Source organism: Phalacrocorax aristotelis, chromosome 1 (assembly GCF_949628215.1).
Source record: "Phalacrocorax aristotelis chromosome 1, bGulAri2.1, whole genome shotgun sequence".
Taxonomy (NCBI): Eukaryota; Metazoa; Chordata; class Aves; order Suliformes; family Phalacrocoracidae; genus Phalacrocorax; species Phalacrocorax aristotelis.
Window position 1 is genome coordinate 162,040,130 of NC_134276.1, and position 19,559 is coordinate 162,059,688.

Sequence of the window (19,559 nt, forward strand, 5' to 3'; positions counted from 1 at the left end):
TCCTCCCTCCCGCCAAAGAGCGAACGCTCCTGCCCTCCCTCGCCCCCCGGGGCACGGAGAGGGATGCTGCCCCGCCGGCGGGGGGCGGCTCTGCCATAGGGCTCCGGGGCGGCATCGCGGCTCTGCCTCGACCCCGCAGCATCCTTGGGGGGCACCGCCTGGCCCGGCACTCGCTACCGCAACACGCTCGATAAAGGAACCCCGGCCTCCCCCCGGACCACAGCTCCCACCCGCCCGGATCCCCCCTCCAAGGCGCTCCTTTGTGCGGGGAGGCGGGGGGCGGCCGTGCCGTGCCCCGGGGGGGGGGCGGGCGGCGGCGGCGGCGGCCCGGGGGGGCGGGCGGGCGCGCCGGGGGAGGAGACAGGCGGGGAGGGCGGCACAAAAGGGGCTGCTGCAGCCCTGCCCGCCGCTGTCGGCGGGGCTCGCCTCGGCTCCGCATCGCATCCTTTCCCGCGGCCGGGAGGAGGTGCCGGGCCGCTCCGCTCCGAGGAGGAGGAAGGCGGCGGGGGGCTGCGGGCTCGCCTCGCCTCGCCGCGGCCGGCGCCGAGCCATGCCGGGGGGCGGCGGGCGGGCCGGGGGCGAGCGGCAGCCTCGCCCCGCCGGGGGCCCGGCGGGCACCGACGCTGCGCCGGCCGGGGGTGAGTGAGTGGGAGGGAGGGGGGGGGGCGGCGGCGGTGGTGGGGCTGGGGGCGGTGGGGAGCAGCGCACAGCCCCCTCCATCTCTCCCTCCCCGTTGGAGCCGCCCCGAGGCGGTGGGCGCTGCGGGCAGCGGCGGGACCCCCTCCTCCCCCCACCCCCCTCGGTCCGCCCCCCACCCGCCGCCGCTGCCACCTGCAAGTTGTGCCTCGGGCCGGGGGTGCGGCGTCATCCCCTGCCGAGCCCCCACCTTCCCGCTCCTTATTTATTTATATTAGTGTTATTTTTTTTAATTCTCTCCCTCCGCCCCCCCCTCCCCCCCCAGTCCATAATCCCGGCATCCCCTGCTAGGGAGCATCGGCGCTGGGGAGGAGGGAGGCGATGCTGCCAGCCCCCTGCCCGCAGATGCGGGCTCGCCAGGGATGGAGGCACCCTCTGGCCGGGGCACTGCAGCGAAGGCCCATCTGCTGCCCATGCTCGGCTTGTGAGGAGGGCACGGGCTGGGGATGTGTGCCAAGCCTGCAGCAAGCGAGAAGGAGTAACAGGAGTGCGTGTGTGGGAGGGAAAACACATACAAATAGATGTGTATGAACATCATCAAACGTCCCCTCTCCTCCTGCTCCATTTCCATGTCAGATTGCTACACTCCCCTTGTTGGGGGCTGGTGGCAAAGGGATGTGGGCAACCAAGTTCTCCCCACTCGTGAAGGGCTGCTGGGTTGTTTGTGGGCTGAAAATAGCTGTGTGTCCTGCTGGAGTGGCACAGGCAGGCGTAGCTCTGTCCTTGTGAGAGTTTCGCTCCCTGGGTGAGCGTGACAAGGGTGATGGGGAACGTTTCATCTGCTGCAGCTCTAGACTTGCTCAGACAGCTCAGCAAGGGGAGGGAGTGCAGAGTGGGATGGAGAGAGGCTCCTCTCAGTGCCTCAGACCGTAGTTTTCCTCTGGGAATTTCCGCAGACTGCGTTTCCGTAAGCTATGCCTGGAACACTCGGGAGCCCTGCCTGTTTCCCATAGCTGAAGCTGGGGTCTTGCACCTCTCCCTTCCACCCTAGGACAGAGCTTGGGTCAGGAGAGAGTCTGCCCTGTCTCCAGTACAAGGTATTGGTTTGGAACACCTCCCCTCCCAGAGAATGGCCCTCCAGTTAACTCCAAATCCCTCCCCTTGAGTGGGAAGTTTAAGCCCGTGAAAACACTTGGTGGCACCACCGCTAACAAGTGTGACTTGAGTCACCAGGAACCTGCAGCCCCCTGCAAAGTGAATTTCAAATTTCCGCCTACTCCTGCCCGTGTCCCCCACCCTGGCAGGGTGTGAGTCAGCAGGAGCTCTTCAGGCCCCCTCCTCAAAAGGTGGCTCTCATGCTCTGTAAATCCCACCTGCAGAACTGGTGTTTGAGTCCAGATGCAGCCTGTGACTTAGGAATTAGTTGCAAGTTCCTGTTGCTGAAGCCTGCTTGCTGCCAGCTATTCTGGGAAGAGCTGAAATCAAGCAGGACCTGCCATTGCTTGACCCTCAGACAGTGGGGAGCCATCTCAGAGAGGAGGGAAAACCAATGGGCTCCCCCCCCCACAAAGCATACCTCCAATTTCCAAAGCTCCCCTAAACACAGCTATAGTGCCTGTGCTGGTTTTTTTCAGCCTCAGAGGTAGTGCTGGGGTGGGAGAAGCACAGTCCTGTAAGCTGTTCCTGGGGAGCCTCCAGCCTCCCTGTGGAGATACAAAACAGATTTTAAATGAAAGCTGTTGTGAACCACAGCACAGGAGCAGAGCTGTGATTCTGCCACTGCGTGTCATAAAAGTCCCTGGAAGATTTATAGCCCCTTTACACCCTCAGGTGATTTTGCAGTAGTGGTAAGAAATCCACTGCAAGGTATAACATTCCCTCCCTGTGAGGAGTCTTGGTTATACCTGCATAGCTTGTTTATTAATGCCCTGGATATGGCAATTATATCCTTAGAGGGGTGGGATTCTGGCTAGCTGCAGGTGAGTTTTCTCACCTTGCTCATAATGTGATGGCCCAGCTGCTGCCTTTTGTGCTCACACACCTCTGGTGTGAGGTGCTGCTGATCCTCATCTCCATTGGAGGTGCCCACAGCATGAGGCACCATTTCCAAACTCTGTTCAGAGACTGAGCTGCTTTCTGCCTCCCTGCAAACACTAAGGTTGGAAAGAGGTGCGTGTGTGGTATGCAGGGGTTGCTTCAGCAAGGAGGTCAGGAAGAGGAGGTGGAAAATAATGCATGTATTTGTATGGATGTTAGCTTCAGGGGATGCTCATAACTGTAAACATCTATCTAGAGTCCTTGTGCCCAACATGAGGCAAGCATAGCTGGTCTGGAGGGTTGCTGGGGCTGCTCTGTGGTTGCAGAGCCTGCTTGACCTCAGCCAGGTGCACAGCAGCAAGCACAGATACACTCGGTATGTTTGCCTGGGGAATGTACCTATGAAGCTTGTGTGCTCATGCGTTTCTCATATGCCTTGTTTACCTTTCTCCTTCTCCCATGTGCAACTGGTTAAGTATGGTGTGACTCTGTGGCCTGCCAGGTTGGTGTAATGTGCTTATTGCCTGTCTTAGAGGGATGCTTGTGTGACAAATGTGGGTGGGTGTTTGCTGGGTGCTTGTTGCCATGCACATAGGGTCCTGCCAGGTACACTTACCATGGAATGCATGGACTTTTGTAGAGTTTATACTTACAATAAATCCAGTGTTCATTAGCAGTCATTCGTTCAGGAGTTGTTCAGGACAGTGTGTGTAGGTGTTATTGTGTGTGTTCATTATGTGAAGGGCACCTTAGGACAGGTGAGTTTCTCTCTCTGTCCCTTCCTTGCTTTTGCCTGCTGGTGAACAGAGATAAACTCCATCTCAGGGCAGGGTTCATAGCTGAGTTTTCAGCTTGCTCTGTCTGAGTTTCCTCCTATCTTGAGAATAGTATCTTTAAGGTGCACCTGCTGTCACAAATTGACGTTTTCCCCCCTACCCCTGCATTGGATCACAAAGGTGGAGGAAGGAAGTGGGGGAATTTAGTGATGGATAGATGGAGCAAGCTGGGCCAGCATTCATTCCTAAAGGCTGATTAGGTTTTAGGTGGGGTTAGTGGCTCTAAAATGAGCCCTTTGTACATTGTTGGAATCTGTGACCCAGTCAGTGGGATGTAGCTGGAGGAGGTGGTGCTAATGAAGGCTGGTACAGCTGACAATAGCTCCAGCAGAGAAGGATGGCAGAGGGGGTACCGACTGGCACAAGAGGCATCTTCACATCTTTAGGTCAGTGTAAGGTGTCTGAAAGGGCTGGTTCACATTATCAGCCCTGACTGTAGAATTAGAAGAGTGTGGCTAGTTGTCCCCACTTGCTTTTCCCTACTGTTACCCGTCGGCTCTGCAACAAAAGGTCAGGCTGCATTGTATTTGTCCTGATGGTAGGATAGCGTCCTGTGGTACTACAACAAAATGTTACAGTGGCATCAGAAATTTGGGGAAGGTAGGCACACGGGGCAGTGCAATGCAAGGGACATGGGGGTATGCCTGAGGAACACCTGCTGTTCCCCATTTTCGATGTTCTTGGAAAGGTGGTGATGCATCTGCAGTGCACATGTGGACTGTGCTGTCAGGTCAGTGCTGCAGACTAGCCTTGAGGAGCCTTGGCAGAGCTATGTGGAGGGGGCAAGGCTGGGATAGTGGGCAGCTCCAGGTCAGTTTTGGGGTGCTTTGGTAGAGTTAGGCAAGTGTGTTGCTAGGGCTGGGCTGTGTGGGTCAGGGTTGTGCTGCAGTAGCAATGCTGTGCAGGGTGCCAGGACCAGATGCTTGTCTTAGTGGCTAGGGCAAAGTTGCAGTCACAGAGCTGCTGAGTTCCACCTTCTCTTGGACAAACTGGAAACAGAGGTCGTGTGCTGGAACAGCAGCGTAGGGTGCACAAGAGCACTCCATGCCTCTGTCCCTGTGAAATCGACTCTGGTTATAGCTCTCGGGAAGGCAGAAACATGATTTCTTTACCTTCCCTTTCTGGCTTTGTGCTCTTCAAGCTCTTCCTGAAGCACAACAGGTACCTCTTGCTCTTCAGACCTCTGAATATCTGGAACAGGACAGGTGTATTTGTGTGCTCAGAAACTTGCCTGGTAGAGCTGATAGGTGAAAGGGAGTGTAGCACTGTGCTCTGAGCTCTCATCAGACAGGTTGAGGGAAGAAGCATGAAGGGAACTGGCCGCTTTACAAAAAGCGAGGGCTTGTACTTGAGCCATGACCTAGGAAGTGATTATTCTGTGCTTCAGGATAGCAAAAGTTACCTGAGCTGCTTACTGTGAGGGCCTTGGCCTTTCATACTGAGTAACCCTGCCCAGCTGAACAGGCAGCTTGATGAGCTCAGTTAACATTCCCTGTTTCCCCAGCTAGGGCTGTGTCTAAATAGGTTCTTTTTTTCTTCCAAAAACTTGTCCATGGCTGTGGGGTATGACCAAACTGAGCTCTGTCAGCAGTCTTTTTCAGCCTGTAATGCATAAGCTGCAAGCAGCAGGAGAGGTGGATGTGGCTGTCCAGAGGGGGAGAGGCAGTGGGGGCAACCCTTCTTCCTGAGGCTCATCTCAGTGCGTTGCACTTTATGGCAAGGTTTTTTTCCAAGGGCCTCAAAGTAACCCATTAAGCTTCTTTTAATTAGGCAACACCTTACCTGGAGGTAGAAAAGTCTCTCTCCCATTTCCCACCCAGGGAAACTGAGGCATGGACAAGGCAGCAGCATGCCCACACAGGGGCTCAGCAGGGGAGCAACAACTGAAGCATGACACTTCCTATACTTGGTTTGCCGCCGGCCATCTCGGAAATCCCAGAGAAGGGCTGGGTACAGGTACTGAGCCAGGGGTTATCGATAACTTTCTAGTCACTGCTTGGGTCCTGCTGCCTTTTTCACTGCAGATACTGCCGCCTCCTTGATCTGCTGCCCAGTCTATGATCCCAGCTCCCTGCTGCCTTTCCCTAGGAGAGTGCCGTTTCCCCCTCGGTGTGTAAATCCTTACAGGTTGGGCCAAGGTTAGTAAGCAGAATCAGACTCCGTCATCTCTTTGAGGCTTTGGTTTAATTTTTATCTTGGGATATTGCTGCATGTGTCTTACATGATACCAAAGCTGCAGCAAGCAGATTTGAAGCATACTGAAAGACTAATGCAAATTAGACCCGCTGCATAACGGCTTCAGCAACTGTGAAACCTGTGATCTAAAGGCAGGTATCTGCTACGCTGACTTTATCTGTGTTAGGATCCCCTGTCTTGGCATGCAGATACTGGAACTAAACAGAAAGCAAGAGAGACAGCGTGGTAAAGAGACATGAAAGGGAGTCTCTCCTAGATGCTGAGCCCTTTAAGAAAGAAGAGGAAGGTAAGCTAGAGCCCTGATATTTTAAGCTGGTTGCGCTGAGGCTGGAGAGAGGGCTATGGTAGCACTTTCTATTCCCCCTTTCCCTGGCACAAATGCTTCTTGCTGGGCAGCAGGGAAAAGGAGGACAACGGAGGCCTGTGCAGACTGAGCATGTTGGTTATGGACAGCTCTCAAGGCTGCAGGAGCCAGGAAAGGTAGGGCTTTGGAAGGAGGGTTTGCCTGTGCAGGGGCTGAGAGCCGATGGTGCTCATGCTGTATGAGGAAGTCCTGGTTTTGTGGAGCTTGTAGTGCAAGGGCCAGCTCTGAGGCAAAGAAAGGGCAGGGTAAATCAGGAGAACGGTGCCCTAAAGTGATCAGCGTGAGCTGCAAGCTGTTCTCTAATGACCCCATTGCTGAGGGAAATCTTGGTGGCCCTGATATTCAGGGAGGCAATATCTCCCAAAGGCAAAGAGTGGGGCAGAAAAGCAGACTGAGATTCTGTCTGCTTTCAGCTCAGCCTTTCCTGTATGTTATTTGTGCTAGCAAGACTGTTCTTTCTTTACTGCCTCCAGAGCATTTTCAGTTCCATTTTCTCCTTCCCACCTGTACCAGCAGTCTTCTCCCTACCTTGCTGTGCCAGTGCTGTCCAGCTGCAGCTTTCGCCCACTAACCACAATTGACGGAGGCAAGATGTACCAAGCAGCCTTGCTTGAAGGGGACATGATTTGCTTGTGTGTTGTTTTTTTTTTCTGGGGCCATGTGATTGCTCTGGAGAAGAGGTGGGTTACTGGAATTGCTCTTTCCCCATTAGCCCTGTGTCCCCAAATACCTCCTGTCGTGCTGGTGTTTGGTGCAGGCCTGACTTAGGAAGTAGCCATTGTGCTCTCAGATATGTGCTATTGGCACAGAGCCTCCATGGCCTCAAAATCCCTATCCAGCAGCAACTCTTGGAGCAAAGGTTGACCACACCTGCATTCAGCTTGGCCAGGGGGATGATGGGATTGCTTTTGCATAATTTAGCAGTCTCTTGAATTATTTATAGTGCAGTTGTGCTCTGGAACAGAGTCTTCTTGCTTCCCGTGCATGCTGGGGGGGAGGGAAGTTTGTCAGGCATCCAGAGTCTATCACTTAGTATTGAGGAAGTGCTGTGGGCTTCCTTTCTGCCCATGTTTGTTCGCATATGCCTCTGTGTGGCTGAACTGCCCTAAAAATCCAGTTCTGGTTTCCATATCACTCAGGCGTGTGATACTGTGGAGCATCTCCATGGCTTGGGACTGTGCAAGAGGTTTCTGAGTTCAGAGCTTTGTCTTTACAGTAAAGAGATGGTGTCAGCCTGGAGACAGTGAATCTGGTGTTTGGATTTGTTCCCCAACTCAGTTACAGTGCTGTGCTGTGGATCTGGGGCAGGGATCATCAGGACTACTCTCTAAAATATTCAGAATCTTGAGCATTTTTTTCTTTCAAAGGCCCGTCTTGTCATGTCAAAGTGGTTTTTAGCTTTGGCATGACACAGTCCATTGGACTTTACAAGAGATCATCAGGACCTGAAGACTTGAAAGATCAGGTGGTTGAGCAGCAAACTGTGCAGCAGAAATTCCCATCATTTCTCAGTGATTAAACCGTGAAGAGCAACCAGTTGAGGGCGGAGGGGAGACTGGGGCATTTTTTTACAGATTCTTGCAGCAGAGTATTGTGAAGAACTGGGTGGGCTGAGCACCCACCCCAGCTACATATGAGCTTAATGCGCTTTGGCCCTCTGCTTCTGGCAGATTGCTGTGCCATGCAGATAGGCTGTCCCACTCCTGCCCTGCTTGTCTTGGTGACTTCAGCATGACCACAGCTTCCCCCCCTGCATTGCACATCCTTCTTGTTCATCATGAGTTTTCATGGTGTGCTTATGCATTGTTTTGTCTTCCTCGTCTCCTTTCTTTCTTACATGTCTGTGGCAGCTGACTTATCAGAAACCATTAAGAGTTCAAGATAAATATTTGTACTGAAGACCTGAAAGTGGAGGGAAAGGGCTGAGGGTGGAGAGGGAGAGGAACTTGGCCTCTAATCAAGTGATCGTGGCAGTAAACTGCTGTATACTGTACTGTTAAGCAGAAATGCTCAGTTTCCCTGTTTATCTGCACAGTGTTGGTTTGTGGCTTTTGCATTTGGGGAACAGTTGGTCAGACAATCACCATGTGTCCCTTCAACAAGCTGTGCTGTCCCACCTGGCCCTGACCTGGTTCTCAGCTTCTTCAGACTGAAACAAAACCCATTCTTTCATCAAACGGTTTTACCTCTTCTCAGAGATGCCAGCGACTGGTTAAATGCAAAATTCCTCCTCATCCTTCTCAAGAAATAAGGCAATCTAAGGAAATAATGTGAAGACAAATGGTCCCAAAACCTGTGTGATGTCTAGGCTGGCATTTGACTTCGCTGATGAATACTAGCTCTCCCTTTTTCCCCATAGACCTGCTCCCAGTTCTTTCTGCTTGGTTTAATCTGGAGATCAGGGTACTGCTTTGCTTAGTGAAAGGGAATGTTTGTACAGAAGTAGTAAACATATTGTTGAGACCCAGGCCTGCTGCAATGCCTGTAAACAAGATCCAGCCGTCTGTGGGAGGCAGAAGAGAGATCTATGTGACCCTGAGTTAAGTGCATTAGGAGGCTTTTGATTTCGTTCTGGGAAACTGCCCCTTTTTGTGGTGCCATATGCCTGTTACTGGCGTAGAGCGTTACTGAAGATTTGATTTGTGTGGATTTAATCCGAGGGGCTGTGATGCTGCAATTGGAAGGATTACATAAGCAGGGGGTTGACTCTGCAAGCCAGAGCCTGAGGTGCTCTGCAGAGCCCCCGAGTCTGTGCCTTTTGTCCACCCCAGAGGTGGGAGTCTAGGCTGATTCACTTCTGCCTTGGGCCAAGGCATTGAAGAGCTCTGCCCATCAGTGCTTTCTTTCTGAAAATAATAACAAAGTGAAGTGGCAGCGGGGAATCCAGGCGGCACTGTGTCGAGGTCTTGCCTAAGTCTTGAAAGAGGAAATGAAGAACAAAGGCAGAAGTGACAAATAAATAAGGGTCTGTTCTTGGTCCAAGAAAAATTCCCAAGGGTTTGTGCAATGTTCTCAGGAAGACGTGACACTCCCAGGGCTGGAGTTAGCTTTTGAGAAATAAAAGGAATGAGGAAAGAGGAGAGAGAATGGTGGGGAGGAGAGAAGGAGGGAGAGACACCCTAGAGAAACCTCTCAGCATGGAGTCAGGTTTCTCTGTCTGTTCCTGGTGAAGAGGGGTTAATGTTCTTTGCATGGGATTGGCTGGTCACCAGACATTCAGAGAAGAGGGGGATCTGGGGGCTGCCAAGCAGGACCCCTGTGGCCTGAAAGGAGGGGAGGAGGGGAAGGAAGAAGCTGGGAAGGCTCTTCTAAACAGTAATAGATCTGCTACTGTGGGAAAATGAGTGCACTGCCAAACCCCAAGTGGTTGGTGATGGATGGGGGAGGAAAGAGGGCGGGGATGGAGGGCCAGCTCTTCTCCATGGCTGCTAGGATCTTGCTGCTGTTCCATGGCCCTTCTTTATTGTCTTCCTGGGGTTTAATTACTCCCCTCCTCGATCTGTCTTGGAGAGCTTTTATCCTGGGGATGCAAACAACTGCCACCCGCTTCAAAAATAGCTGGAGGCAACTTGGTTTCTGCCTGCCTGCGTGGGTCTGTGCTCTCCACCCATCACCATGGCATCAAGTGCTTCTTGCCTCCTTCCTCCTTTAACTGCCTCACTCTGGGCCCATGTGGCACCCACCTCACCTTCTTCTGGGCTGTTCAACCTGCATCTCCCTGTTGCTTAGGTTGTCACCCAGTCCCCAGTCTCCTGCTTCCCTTTGCACATGGTTTATGTGCATGGTCTGGCTCGTGTCTGCCATGTGCTCTTCACCCATGGGCCCTCAGCTCCAAGGGTAATCTTGATGGCCCATTTTGGTGCTCTTCTCAGGATTTGTGACTTGTACTCCACTTGCTTGGCCTAGATGGCCTGCCTGCCAGGGTCTGCTTTGAAAGCTGTTACCTACTGCTGCTTCTTCCAGATCCCTCCTTGAGATGTGCTCCTTCCCTGATGCTGCTGGGAGGAGTTAGTGAGCTCATGGTAGTTGAACAGTGCTTAAAGTCCTGTAATTTTGAGTGTCTGAGGATGTATCAACATGATACCACAGTTTTGGTAAGAAGCGAATGGGTGAAATAATTCAGAAAGTTTCTGCTGGTCAGCTGCTTGTTCCCATGCCTAGGCACTTTTCTTGAGGTTTATTTTTAACCCAGTTAGATCTGCTGCTGATTTGGCTTTACAAAGAAGACTTTCATATGATTGACAACTTGAATTCATACAACTGACAACTGAGGGGTGGTGAGCTGTGAAGGTGGTGAGTGAGGGGAGAGAACCTATGAAACAACAGCCTGTGTTACCACACGCCTCACTTGAAGTCTCTGAAAGTGTAATTTTCTTTTATCCTCAGACAAAATGGTTTTGTCCTATCTCTCTCTGCAAGACACCAAGACTAGCTGGGAGTTCTTGCATGCTTCTTTGATTACCCCGTGGCCTGTCTGAGGACATAAATTGCCTTCTTGTGTAGTTTTGTCCCTTTTTCCTTTCCTATTCCTTGTCTCATGATGGAGCATTCCTTCCCTGTAAGACATCAAAGCCAAGTAGCAAAAGAACTAGCCAACTCCATTTTGCAGTGCTGTAACCGCTGCTCACTTGAAGCAGTGAGCAGCAGCAGTGTTGTATTTGCCTGAAAGGCCTTGCATCCTTGAGGTGTGCGTGTACTGCAGAGTGCAATGAGCAATGCCTCAGCTCGCCCTCTGATGTCCTGAGAGACCCCATCTTGGAGCCAAGTGGTGATGCAATCTCCAAGGCCATCACAGCAGTCTTCGTGGAACCAGATATTTTGAGGAGAGAGTAAGAAGGGCTGAGGAAGAGTCATTCCAGGATATCGGGCATAAGCAAAGGAGAAAAGAGGATAGAAGGGCTGCTTCTCCTTTAGTGGAAAGAGCACCTAGACTGGTGGTGCTGAGAAGTTAAAACTGGCTTCTGAGAGCATCTGAAGGATTAGTGTTTGAGGCATCCCTGGAATCATGGAAATTCCTATGGTGAGTCTGGCTTTAGCTGGAGAGAGGAGATTAGTTACAAGGGAGCCCAGTACAGCTGAAAGATACTGAGAAGAATATTTGTTAGATTCCAATGGAGTTGGAAATCCAGCTTGAAGTTTTCTTTAGCATGCAGTACTGTACCCTTGTGATGTCCAAGTACTAATTGGATAAAATTAAATTGGTGTTTCATAGGCCATTATTGGATTTCAGCAGAGTTTTCTAGTCTTCTCTGAGCAGATCTTTTTAAACTGGGGGCTGGAGAATTATATAATTATGCTGCTATTAGTATTATGGTAGTTATAGTAAGAACAATCTGTTCAAGTGAAGGGTTCTATAACGGACTCTGAAGGTGTTCAGATGCTGGTCTATTTTGATGACTTCTGGAAGTCTTGAGCCAAAATACTGTCAACAAAGACCACTCTATCTCCAGGTCCTGTGTGCTCTGTATGGAGGGTAAGCACTGCTTTGTCCCAGAGTGTAGAGCTATCATCTTGCTGTGGCTGGAGATGCGGCATCTAAAATAACCAAGGCTTAATCCACCAAAGAGCAGGACAAGACGCTTGAGAAAACAGTTAAAACAGCAGAAGCCTATGGAAAGTGTGGAGTCCAAAGGTACTGTGCTTCCAGGAATTGAAGAGGTGAGATGCCACAGTGCTTAAAAAGCTGGACGCTTTGTATTGCATCTGTCTTGGTTTTTATATGCAGCAGATTGTAGCTATTGGCATGGAGCACTTAGGTTTCCTACAGGAGCATGTGTGAAGAGAGACACCTGTTTTCTCTTTGACCACAGATGCTTCTGGTCGGTTGAGGCCTAGCAAGGCCTTGCACACAATTCTGAGGTTTGTAGCTGACATGATGTGCATCATGTGTCTGCCTTTGGTGGGAAGGGGAAGGCAATGCCTTGGTTTCTCAGCTGTGCTGCCACCCTTCCCTGGCCAGCCTCATATTATCCTCGTGTAGATTCTTGGCTTGATGACACCCATTAATGGTGTGTGGGTGGCAGCTCTGGAAATTAAATGGATGCTATGGTGGCACCCTATTAAACGTGCTTACCTCCCTGTAGAAAGGGAGGAAAGATGCTTAGGGCAAAGCCTGGCTCTCCCTTCTCCTGACCTTACTTGGAGAGTAACTGTGCTCAGCGTCTTGCCACAACTGGTGGTGCTGGCAGCAAGTCAGTGGCACCTTGTGCTCAGCTTGCCTTGAAGCTGCAAAGGAAATGCATAGCATGAGGTATTGCTGTTTTGCATTAGTGCTGTGGACAGCAGCTCTTGAAGGTCGCAGAAGAATGTTGTATTCCATCCTTGAAACTTGAACGGAAGCTGATATGGACCTGCTTTTACTGTTACTGCCAGAACTTCCTGCTGACATCCTCCTAGTGCCTGGAAACACTATGGCATCGTTCAAGTGAGAGAAATGCTGAGCCCTAGCTACCTTCTTGTACACCCAGTTTCATTCCACTTTCCCTGCTGTCCAGCTATGTAGGATAATCTTTTCTTCCAATCCTTAAGCAATGTGCAGTCCTGCTGTCCCTGAGCTAGTCACATGTCAGCTGTAGACAAATAGTAGGTTTTGTAGTTTCTCTTTACCTCTGTGGGTGTTTGCAGGACAAAAGTAACTTGAGATTTGAGTGTTTTGAGGTACTGTGATCCTGATGCATGTTGTAATTCCTTTGCTCTCTGGATGGCAGGTAGAACTAATACTTCCAAAGTGTGGAGCCTGTTCATTTGCCTCTAGCTGGAGCAGTGAGAGAGTTTGGCCCTCAGTGTGGAGTGGGGGATGGAATTCATGTTGGATTTAATCTGCTGTGAGAAAGCGATTCTAATTTGAATTATTGCTATGTGTTGAAGTGTCTGAGTGATGGGCAAATATGTAACTGCATGGGTGTGGTGGGGTAACTTTAGGCAAAAGAAATGAGCATCTCTGTATCAGGGGAAAAAACCAGAAGCTTCTACTCTGACTTGTCCTCACAGCAGCTTTCCTCCTGTAGCCACAGGAGAGGTCTAGGGAGTCTTGAGTCCCATGCCCTAATGAGACGGAATGTGGGATATCGTGCATCCAGTTGCCTGTTGCATGGCTTCTTGCCAGGGTCCCCCAGAAAAGAACACTAGGACTGGTGAATGCCAGCTCTTAGAGGTACATATCTTTCTCTCTGGCTCCTTGAAAAACCAGGAGATTTCAGAATGGTATAAATCAACTGGTCACTTGATATAATGGCAAAGTAAAATGGTAACAGGTGCCTGGGGATAACTCATATGCATACCACTTCTAGCTTTCCTCCTTCTCTGAAAGCCCTTCCCTTGCATGGTAGATGCATACTTCAAGCAAGGAAATATCAAAGGGATCCCTTACAAAAAGAAGCTTTCAGCTTGTCTTGCTGAGACTGAATGTTGCTGAAGTGGTTTATAACTGTGTGTTCCCTAAAGAGCTTTGTCTTAATGGAGCTGACTGTCCATGTTCCTTCTGGCTTTTTCTTCTACTTGAACATTAAAGCGTTTCTTGCTGTTGTTTTTAACCTGACAGCAACTTGATCACTCTCCCTGAGATAAAGTTGACTTTTTTCCCCCCTCCTCACTCAAAATTGTCAGAAGGGAAATATCTTTTCTTGCTATTTTCTGTGTTCCTGGTAACTGATGGCTGCTTTGTGATAGTGCAGCTGGGTTCTTTTATGACAAGCTGAGATGTCTCCCTGACTGGTACCTCCTTTCTCATTTCCAGCACACGTAAATATTCTGGATGGGGAAGGTGGGTAATAACATCTTCCTCCCCTGCTGGCCTTTGTCTCCAATTAGCTACTGCTCAAAGACACATCTTTCACTGCAGTGCTGATCAGAGGATGTGGGAAAGGGTACGTGACTGATGGCTTTTAGCATCTCAGCCCACCCAAGGGTGCATGAGTACTCTCCACTCCCTGGTGGAAGAATCCATGGCATGTGAGAATGGAGGTGGTTCCCAGGGAAGCAGTTTTGAAGAGGACACAGCTTGCTTCTTTGCTTCCCTCCTTTTAGAAGGGGATAGGGAATGTGTTCATGTCCCCACTCCCTAACAAAGGCAACTGAGCAGTGAGAATTGCCTCCTGGGACATGTCAGCAGTAAAACAGCAGAGGGTACTGCAGGGCCAGCTTGCTTTGGCAGAGCTGCAGGGGAGGGCTGTGTGCACCAGCCTGGCTCTCCCAGGCACAGACTGCAATAGCAGGAGTCACTCAGCTGTGCATGGGCTGAGATTTGCCAGTGGGTGAAGAGCTGCGTGCTAAGCCTGACAGATACTCATGTATGCAAATGTCAAATGAGGAAAACATGGTTTACTTCCTAAAACCATGTGTCCTGCTATGTTGACAAGGCAGACCACATCCCAGAAAGTGAAGCAGTTTGTTGAATGTCACAAGTTATGACCTTTTGTGTGGGAATTTACCATGGCATGCGGACAATTGCAGCCATCTGGGAGGATGATGTGCCTTGTGCAACTCCTTTAGCCCCTGTCCTCTGTCCTGGGTTGGCCTGGAGGAAATAGACTACCCTGCATTTGTATGTCCTGTAGGAACTGGAGTGAAACCAGCATTACCTGGCTAGTAATTACCATTGGGATTGCCTTATTGGAGCAGGCCAGCCGTTCATCTTTCCTGGGTTTCAGCATCTGAGTCACAACCCGATGTCTGGAGGTAATGTCTTAGAGAAAGCGCAGGACACTGATCAGAGAAACATGTACTAATTTACCAGTGAGGGACATTTTCTCCTGACAGCCAGTCACTGCTAATTTGTGTTTTCAGCTCCCTTGTGCCCTTCTCTTCCCCACACTTCAAGACAGAGCAAAAACTGGTGACATGCAAGGAAAAGGCAGCGGATGCTCATCTACCTTGCAAGTGATTTCACTGCTACAACAAGATGTTAACGGAGCCTTAAAAAAACAAAAAAAACCACCAAAACAAACCTGGGACATGACGCGATGCTTCTTGGGGTCCCCCTGTTTTTTCCCCAATGAAGAAAGCTTGACAGCAAGCCCCAGGATGGTCCTTTGGCTTTGACCAGGAGAGCATCCAGCCCCCAGAGATGGCCTCCCACAACCCAGGCCATGACTAGGCATGTGAGGACAGGCTGTGGGGCTGCGGCAGGTGGGTGCAGGAGGCAAGGGCCCTCCCCCTGCGTGGTCCCCTTAGGAGAGCCTGCATTTCTACTTACCAGCCCACCTGGCAAGATGGCCTCCTGGGTGTGCACAAAGCCAGGATCCTGCCTTGTGTAATGTCCAAAGTACAAAAAAAAAGTAATAAATATTAACAATTAAGATCATAGTCTCCCTTTTGGTTTTTTGGTTTTTTCTTTTAATTTTTTCTCATTCCCATGGCCATGTCATAACTCTTCCACCAGCTTCAGGCCCACAGTCCCCCTTTTCAGAGCTTGATGTGGGACTCCTCATGGTGCCACCTGAGTGTAAGACACTGCCTTGGTGGACAGTGGTTTCCACTAAAAGGTGACTGCAAAGTGTCCAGAAACACTTGTTGCTGAGGTGTAAGGCATAACTGCAGACAACTACTCTACCAAAACCTGTGTTGGAGGCATCTGTAGAGAACCGGATATATTTTGTTTTCAGGAGTTGCTATCTGTCTAAATGCTTTATGACTTTTCACTTTAGTATTACATTCTCTCCAAGTTAATCAGTAAACATGCTTTGCTGTATTTCACTTAGTACCCACTGAAGCGATGGGAGTGGACTGGGTGCTTCTTCCTTCTGCACCTGCCCCATGACGTGTTGGCTGTGAGGAGCCAACAGGGAGAACCCCTGCATAGGGACAGGTGGTGTGGGGTGGCTCCCTGTGCCCCCCCAGGAGCAGGGACTGCCTCCTGTGAAGGCGTTGCTGGCACTGTTACATGCTGGGTGGGAGGGTTCATAAGTGATGGCACAGGGTGTGTGGTGCCTCTCAGGACCTCTGGCCCCAGGAAGGGGATGGTGCCAGGGTGGAGAGCTGCCATGGGGGAGCATGTCATGGAGGGAGCACGGCGGTGCATGTAGTGTGCGTGGGGCCTGGAGGGTGCCTTTGCTGATTTACCTGCTGCTGCATGGAGGGTTTCATGCTACAGGGAGGAGAGGATAGCCTCTGCATTGCAAAGGGCTTTCAGGTGACCTTGTTCCCCTTCCCACCTCCACCCAAACCTTCCCTTCTGTAAACTGCAGGAGGCAAGCACCTTTTCTCCTTTTCCTTGGCAAAACATTGGGTGAGCTTAATTTTTTTTCTCTCTTCTCTCCCCCCCCGCCCTTTTTTGGGCTGTAGTCTTCAATTACTTCTCTACCTGACAGCAGCTCTATGTTCCCTGCCTGGGCTGGAGGAGGGGAGGTGGTGGAGGAAGAGGACAAAGGCAATAAATTGTTTTGTTTGGAGGGAAGGGCTCTGCACTGCTGGTTTACTGCTGACCTGACATGGGTCTGTCATGAAGGCACAGTGTTACCAGTGGAGACAGCTAGGTGTTTATTTTAGCCACCTTGATCCAGATGCAAAAAACCCTCGGCATCTGGTCCACAGAAAATGAAAAGCAAAGGGCAACATTTGGAGATAGGGTGGGCTTTAGAAAGATGGGAGAAGAGTAAAAGTGACAGAACCTTAATTTTTTTTCTTCCTGTTCTGTGTGTGAGCTTGGGTAGCATTTCCTAGGAACAAGGGGGTTTTTTAGGGCACGTGTTGAGCAAATGCTGAAAAGATCTGGGGAGCCTAGGTGTTTTCTTGGTTCTGGCAGCCTGGCTAATGATCTGTCCTTTAAAATTGCCCCTCTCACACCGGATATGTTTCAACCCTGTACCTCCTACTCCCTCTTGTCCCTCCTGCTCTCTCTTAATCTTCCTCCAGTCCCCTGGTGATGCAGGGTATGAGGAGGCTTACTTTCATTTTTGTTTCCATCAATGAACAGGGACAAATCTGCCAAGTGCAGTGAGTTCTCTAGATCATGAATTCCTGTTATTCTTTTTACCCTGCCACCAGTGCCTTTCTTGTCTTTGTGAGTTTATAAGACTGATCTAGAAGAGGTTCAGTTTAGTGTAACCCAGCAGAGTGTAAAAGGCCCATGGAAGGGTGGGGGGAGTAGTTCTTGGATTCAAGTCTCGAAAAATGCATGCTGAATTTGGACCAGCTTTCTGCCATCCCCAACCTGTCGTCTTACTAGTGGTAAACTTTTTACACCTCAGTAACTATTGAATGTGACTTTCCTTTTCATGGCTTTTCCACAGGATGAAGATGAGACGCCATAAGCTCTTTCTGACTCTCTGCATGGCTGGTCTCTGCCTCATCTCCTTCTTGCACTTCCTCAAGGCCCTTTCCTATGTCACCTTCCCTCGGGAGCTGGCTTCGCTTAGCCCCAACCTTGTCTCCAGCTTCTTCTGGAACAATGCCCCCGTCACACCTCAGGTCAGCCCTGAGCCAGGGGGAGCAGAGTTTCTCCGCACACCCCTGTACTCCCACTCCCCCTTGCTCCAGCCCCTGCCTCCTAGTAGAGCCAGTGAAGAGCTGCACAAAGTTGAGTTTGTGCTGCCAGAAGACACGACAGAATATTTTGTCCGTACCAAAGCTGGCGGCATTTGCTTTAAACCAGGCACCAAGGTGTTGGAGAAGCCACCTGTGGGAGGGCGGCCAGAGGAGCGAGTGGATGGTGCAGCCTCAGGGCGGCCGGCTCGCAAGCCGCTGAGCGCTAGTGGGACCAAGCGGCGCAAGTGGGTGGAGTGTATGTGCTTGCCAGGCTGGCATGGCCCCAGCTGTGGGGTCCCCACTGTTGTCCAGTACTCCAACCTGCCCACCAAGGACCGCCTTGTGCCACGGGAGATCCCCCGGCGGGTCATCAATGCTATCAACGTCAACCATGAGTTTGACCTGCTGGATGTCCGCTTTCACGAGCTGGGAGATGTGGTGGACGCCTTCGTGGTGTGCGAGTCAAACTTCACAGCCTACGGAGAGCCGCGGCCCCTCAAGTTCCGTGAGATGCTCCTCAATGGCTCCTTTGACTACATCCGCCACAAGGTGCTCTATGTCTTCCTGGACCACTTTCCCCCCGGCGGCCGCCAGGACGGCTGGATTGCTGATGATTACCTGCGCACCTTTCTCACCCGGGATGGCATCTCTCGCCTCCGCAACCTGCGCCCAGATGACGTCTTCATCATCGATGATGCTGATGAGATCCCGGCCCGTGATGGCGTGCTCTTCCTCAAGCTCTATGATGGCTGGACGGAGCCCTTCGCCTTTCACATGCGCAAGTCGCTCTATGGTTTCTTCTGGAAGCAACCAGGCACCTTGGAGGTGGTCTCGGGCTGCACCATGGGGATGCTCCAGGCTGTCTATGCTACCGATGGGATCCGTCTGCGGCGCCGTGAGTACTACACCATGCCTGGCTTTCGGCAGTATGAGAACAGCACAGGACACATCCTGGTGCAGTGGTCGCTGGGCAGCCCTCTCCACTTTGCTGGCTGGCACTGCTCCTGGTGTTTCACCCCAGAGGGGATCTACTTCAAACTGGTGTCAGCCCAGAATGGGGACTTCCCCCGCTGGGGTGACTACGAGGATAAACGAGACCTCAACTACATCCGGGAGTTGATCCGAACTGGTGGCTGGTTTGATGGTACTACACAGGAGTATCCCCCCGCTGACCCCAAGGAGCAGATGTATGCTCCCAAGTACCTGCTCAAGAACTACCAGCGGTTCCGCTACTTGTTGGAGAACCCCTACCGAAAAGTGGAGGGTGCTGGGTGAGGCCACAGGGACTTGCGTGGGAAATCAGAACTTCACAACAAAGGGAAAGAATCGGGTGTTTTTGTCTGTTCCTTTCTTTTTTTTATTTTCTTTGGTTCCAGATGGGGTGTGTCATTTCTCCAGGGTCTCTGCCCTCCCTCCCTTCTCTTCTTCCCTTCATCCCACAGTGATGCCTGGGGACAAAAATTCCTCAGTCATGTGAAGGGAGGCCTGGGCAGGAGGAGAGGTGTTAGGGACCTACTCTGGTAGTAGCCTAAAGACTTTCCTGCATCTCCCAGACCTCTCCTGCTGGCTGGAGAGAATCTCTGCAGCCAGCTGGCAGATTTTCCGCCGGGGGAGGCTGGAAGGGTCCCATGGGGAGAGAGGGCAGCTGTTCCTGTCCACCCTCATCCTTTGTGGATTGGAGCAAGCACAGATGCAAGCCTGGGCTATTCAGTGAGCGTGTGAGTCAGCAGGCACAAACCGATGCAAGTGGTCACGTGTGCAGATGTGTGTCACAGGCATTTTTTGGATGATTGAATGTGCAAAAGCATCTCAGTATGCGTTTATTTTTTGTATACCTCTATATTCAAAGAGTATTTTGGGGAAGGGAAATTCTTTGCTTCCAAAGTGTTCTCCCCAAGATGCAGCCTCCTCCCACAGGCTTAATGCATCTGTCCTGGGCTGTATCTTGCCCTGATGCTCTACCAATCCTTGAGCAGGCAGATAGGAAGCAGAGGAGAAAGCTGATTTTAAAAAAAAAAAACAAAAAA

General features: G+C 51.1%; 1 protein-coding gene across 2 annotated transcripts; it reads left to right on the plus strand.

Annotated features, from left to right (window-relative positions):
* Positions 1 to 389: 389 nt before the first annotated feature.
* On the plus strand, positions 390 to 18,863 carry MGAT3 (beta-1,4-mannosyl-glycoprotein 4-beta-N-acetylglucosaminyltransferase). Of its 2 annotated transcripts, none has more exons than XM_075077608.1 (2): positions 390 to 638; positions 17,298 to 18,863. In XM_075077608.1, exon 2 carries the CDS (start codon positions 17,299 to 17,301, stop codon positions 18,805 to 18,807), a length of 1,509 nt encoding a protein of 502 aa, XP_074933709.1. In that variant the 5' UTR covers positions 390 to 638; position 17,298; the 3' UTR covers positions 18,808 to 18,863. The 2 variants fall into 2 exon arrangements, with proteins under 2 accessions (XP_074933709.1, XP_074933714.1); XM_075077613.1 differs by lacking the exon at positions 390 to 638 and adding an exon at positions 15,971 to 16,198.
* The last annotated feature ends 696 nt before the right edge of the window (positions 18,864 to 19,559 follow it).

Bases quoted from the DNA above. Each gene is read 5' to 3' on its own strand.
- MGAT3 (XM_075077608.1), top strand. From the start codon at position 17,299: ATGAAGATGAGACGCCATAAGCTCTTTCTGACTCTCTGCATGGCTGGT.